The 4,279-nt window shown below is 62.5% G+C and overlaps 1 protein-coding gene across 1 annotated transcript; it reads right to left on the minus strand.

Moving 5' to 3' along the window:
• Positions 1-6: 6 nt before the first annotated feature.
• Positions 7-4,273, minus strand: LOC105310534 (huntingtin-like). Its single transcript, XM_023526768.1, has 4 exons — positions 2,567-4,273; positions 2,220-2,334; positions 1,885-2,098; positions 7-1,586 (listed from the first exon to the last, which is right to left on the minus strand). The coding sequence occupies exons 2-4, from the start codon at positions 2,295-2,297 to the stop codon at positions 1,477-1,479; spliced, it is 402 nt and encodes a 133-aa protein (XP_023382536.1). The 5' UTR covers positions 2,298-2,334; positions 2,567-4,273; the 3' UTR covers positions 7-1,476.
• Between the last annotated feature and the right edge of the window lie 6 nt (positions 4,274-4,279).

Here is a 4,279-nt window from a genome sequence, read left to right on the forward strand (position 1 = left end):
TTAGGGGGCCTTCCAAGCGGGTCGCGAGCTGGGCTCCGAGTGTTAACCAGGATGGCAAAAGGCGCCCCCTCTTCCTGTGGACCTCGCCAGTGACTTACAGACAGACGCACTGGCTTGGGGCTCTCTGCCCACATGGGGCCAATGATTCAAAAAAGGGGTTTTTAGGTCACACATAGCATAAAGCAGAAAGAGTTCGGGCAGTGACGTTACGGCAGAGATTAAAAAGCTTTCAGTGGAAACACCCCTATGACGTTCTGCTTTTATCTGTGCCCGATGCTTCATGGCCTTCTCTCTGTCACGACGCGGTAGCACCGCTGTCAGCTAGGACCGCTTCCTTGTCTAACTCAAACCCACGGGCATTCCCGTCGGCACCTCCCTCACATCCCCGTCCACCCCGAGCAGCGTCCCTCTGACGGTGGAGACAACCGTGACGACGGTGTCCCAGCTGCAAGTGACTGAAGGGCAGTGGAAGTGGCCTGGAAACGAGGCCCACTCCTCCGGCCACGGGTGCCTGCACTTGCCTGTCCGCAGTCGCCAGCCGCTGCCCAGCACGGGAGGCTGCTGCTCCAGACAGCACCCACGAATGACAGTTCCCTCCGCCGCCCAGTGCCCACCTAGAGTCTGCACAGCGGTCCGCTGCACGCCTGCACGGCACGTGCTGACAGATGTCTCCTTAGTGCTGGAGTCGAAGCTCCAGGAAGGCAGGGACCCGAGCGCGGTCCTCAGGCCACCACCTGGCTGACAGATGAGCGTGGGACGGAAGCCTGACTATAAATGCTCACGTGAAATTCCCACGTGGAGACAGAGTGCACATGCTTAGCTCCCGGAGCAGCGTGTCTGGCCAGAGCGGACACGGAGTCTTGCTCAGCGTGTGCTTGTGAAAACCCAAAGGCTGCCGCTGCCCGAGCTGCCTGCAGATGACGGCTGAGCAGGCAGACCGGCCGCCCCGAGGGGAGGCCACACGCGTCACGCCACCTCCACTGAGAGGCCTGGGGCCCTGTCCTGCAGACAAAAGCCAAGGAGGCGCCCAGCCCCTTTTCCAGAACTGGCCAGCTGAGCCGATCCTAGCCACCAGCTCGGCGTGGGACGGTGCGGTTGATGTTGACTCAGAGACACGAGTTTCTTGTTCCAGCCTCTACCTGCCTCCCAAGTCCTCCTGAAGCCGCTCCGACGCCCTGGGGGTGCGCGCGCACCCACTGTGACGGGCCCCTCTCCACGCCCGCAGCATTTGCAGCAGGTCTTGTTATGGCTCAGGGGCCACGCCCAGCCCCCCGGGCTCCCATTCACGTGCCCCTCTTGACACCACGCCGCCCTCGGGGGAGGTGGACAGCCACTGGGATGGCCTCAGAGCCCGTCAGCTCCAAACTCCTAGGTATTGGGGTCCGAGGACGGCCCACTCCCACAGAGCCCAGGGTGAAGCATGAGCTGGTCAGGGCACGAGCAGAAGTGCAGCTGGGGCCACCGCGGCCTCATTCCTCACCTGTCGAAGAGGACAGACACGCGCTCCATGGCCACGATCACAGACTCGCTGTCGGGGGCGGCGGGGCTGGGGGTGGACGTTCTGCCCGGGCTGACTTTCTCCTTCCCTGGAACGAGGCGTTCGGCACCGTTACCTACTTTGTGTGACTAGACAGGCTTTGGAGACAGTGTCTTGAACCCACGGGAGTCCCCGATCTGAAACCCGGGGTGGGAGGCCCAGGCAGTGGCACGGGGGGCAGTGGTCGGTCCACAGATGGGCTCCCCAGGCATGGTTGACACCAGCATCTCCTTGAGAACTGGAGGAGGACCTGTGGTCCATGTCCCAAGAAGCGGCGACGGGAGACCATATGGTCCGGAGCTCAGACACAGGTGGGCGTGGGCCAGCTGCCCGCCCCCACCGCTCACCTGTGTACATGCAGGTGAGCATCAGGCCCAGGGCCGCCATGGCCCGGTGCGGGCTGTGCACATTCACTCTGTCCACACTCAGCTTGACCAGCGACTCTGCGTCCAGCCGGGAGAGCTGCTCGGAGAGCAGGAGGCGCTCCAGGCCCCTCAGGACGCAGTGGTAAACGACAGACGGGGTGGACTCTTCACTCCCAGACAGCATCACCCCGCACATCTGGAGGGGAGGACTTGGGAGCTGAAGTGCCGCTCTGGGGCTCCCGTCGCTCATGCCCCTCCCCGAATCTGAACGGCCCGCGCTGCCCCCGCCCCCGACGGTGGGAGCAGGGCCCGCTCACCTGCACTATCGCCGCAGAGAACTCGGGCCCGGCGTCCAGAGGGTAGTTCTCGATCAGGTAGAAGGCGGTGGCGCACATCACCAGCACGTGCTGCTGGCTGTGCGAGTTCACGCAGCTGGAAACACGAGACGACAGCCGAGCTCAGCCGCGCGAGCAGCCGCCGTCTGGAGGTGTGCGGAGTCTTTGCTGTCGCGGACCTCGGCCACCGTCCCCTCAAGGAGGGCGCCTGCAGAGTTCCCACTGACCCCTACGTGCAATGTGGCCAGGGTCGGACACATGCTTTGAAACGTGTTACGTCACTTCCCACAGCCCATTGTGAAACCCGACCCTGGGCAGCTGCCACTCACTGGGCGATGCCTTTGAGGTTGGACAGGAGATAGTCGCTGACGGCCGGGATGAGCTGCTTTGCAGTGTCATCCAGGAGGTCACACTCCAGCACGTAGAGGATGCCGTGCAGGGCCCCGATCTTGCTGGGCAGGTGGCTGCTCCTGAGCGTGCTCTCCAGAAGCCGGCTGACTGGTTCGGCCACGGCCTTGTCCTGGGGCACAGGCACAAAAGCAGGGCTGCCCCAGGATGAAGCGGGAGAGGCCCGGAGGCTGCGGTGGAAGACCGTGTGCGGACGGGGGGGTTCTCCCAGCAGGCCTGACTGCCGTCCTCAGGCTGCCGTCCGGGAACCTGGGTGTCGGGAGCGTCCCCAGCACCCTCGCTGATGAGAATGGCTCCCCGTGCCTCAGCCGCCCTCGCCGACACCCCTCCCCTCCTGGGGTCTGCGGTCTGGGATGTGCCGGGTGGAGGGGCCTGCGGACCAGCCCCAAATGAAAGCTCTGGCTCCGCGTCTCTAAGGGGCCTCCCTGGCGGGTGGCACGCCACGTGTGTTGTCACGAGTTGCTGAGGAAACCGAGCGTGTCCCCTGACTCTAGGGGAGGGTTCTGGAAGCTGAGCCCGGTTCCTCTGGATCTCGCCCCATGCGCTTTCCCCCGTCACTGATTTATGTTTTGTGTCTTTTCGGCGTAATATAGATCACAGGTGAGTGTAAGGGAACCCTGCGTGTCCTCCTAGAAATGACCTGGGGTGGCTCGGGGCCCGACTGGCATCTACTCAAAATGTCGTCAACTTCAGTTAGCACCCTCACATGAGTTCAGTGGACCCCACACCGAGAGGGACCTTCACGTAAAGCACAGTGCAGAGGTGGTGACAGCAGCAGCGTCTCATACCATCCACCCGGGGAAGGAACTACTGCCAGCCAAGCCTGCGTCTCGTCAAAAAGCCGTCTGACTATGGCCCTCACGGGAATGCTGTGCCCCTGCAGACACAGCTGAGAGTGACACTCCTTGTGTAGGATGTCCCTGTCCTCCTCCCGTCCCACACCCACAGACTGCGGGACCCCTCCCTACGGCCTGCCACGCCCGGGCCTCCAGACCCCACAAGCCCCCCAACCCCGGCTCTGAGAACGCCGCAGGGCCACAGGGAGGGAGGCAGACCTCACGGCACTGGGCCAGTGTCTCGAGGGGAAGAGGCGGAGCTGCAGGCCAAGCCAGGCACCCGGCCTGCGGGGAGAGGACCGCGGAGTCCCAAGGGCATCATCTCGCCTCAGGATCCTCTTAAAGAATTATGCTTATTTGATTACAGACAGCACAAGATTTGCCTGGAGGATCTGGGCTTGAGCACAAAAACACAATTACAATGAAAATGAGTCTAGCAGCTGAAACTCTCCACCAAGACAAAAGGACCTGCCAAGTCTAGCTGCTTTTACGTGGTGTCAACACCCAGAGGACTCAGGCTTTGAAGAGAGGGACAGCCGATGAACTCATTGTTTCTGTTCCCTGGATGGTGGCACCATGGCTGAAGGCCACTTGGGATGATACCTGCTCTGGCGGCCTGGATCAAAGGAACAAATTCTATGGGGAGCCCAGTCAGGAAGGGAGATCTGGGGCTCAGGCACAGACATGGGCTCAGGCTGCCTGGGCATCCCGGGGCGCAGGCAAAGGACAATAGCCTCCCTCAGGCAGACTGAGAGAGGGCCGTGTGGGGTACAGGAGAAAGGGCTCCACAAATGTTAC

This window comes from Pteropus vampyrus, unplaced genomic scaffold (genome assembly GCF_000151845.1).
Source record: "Pteropus vampyrus isolate Shadow unplaced genomic scaffold, Pvam_2.0 Scaffold5441, whole genome shotgun sequence".
Classification (NCBI taxonomy): Eukaryota; Metazoa; Chordata; class Mammalia; order Chiroptera; family Pteropodidae; genus Pteropus; species Pteropus vampyrus.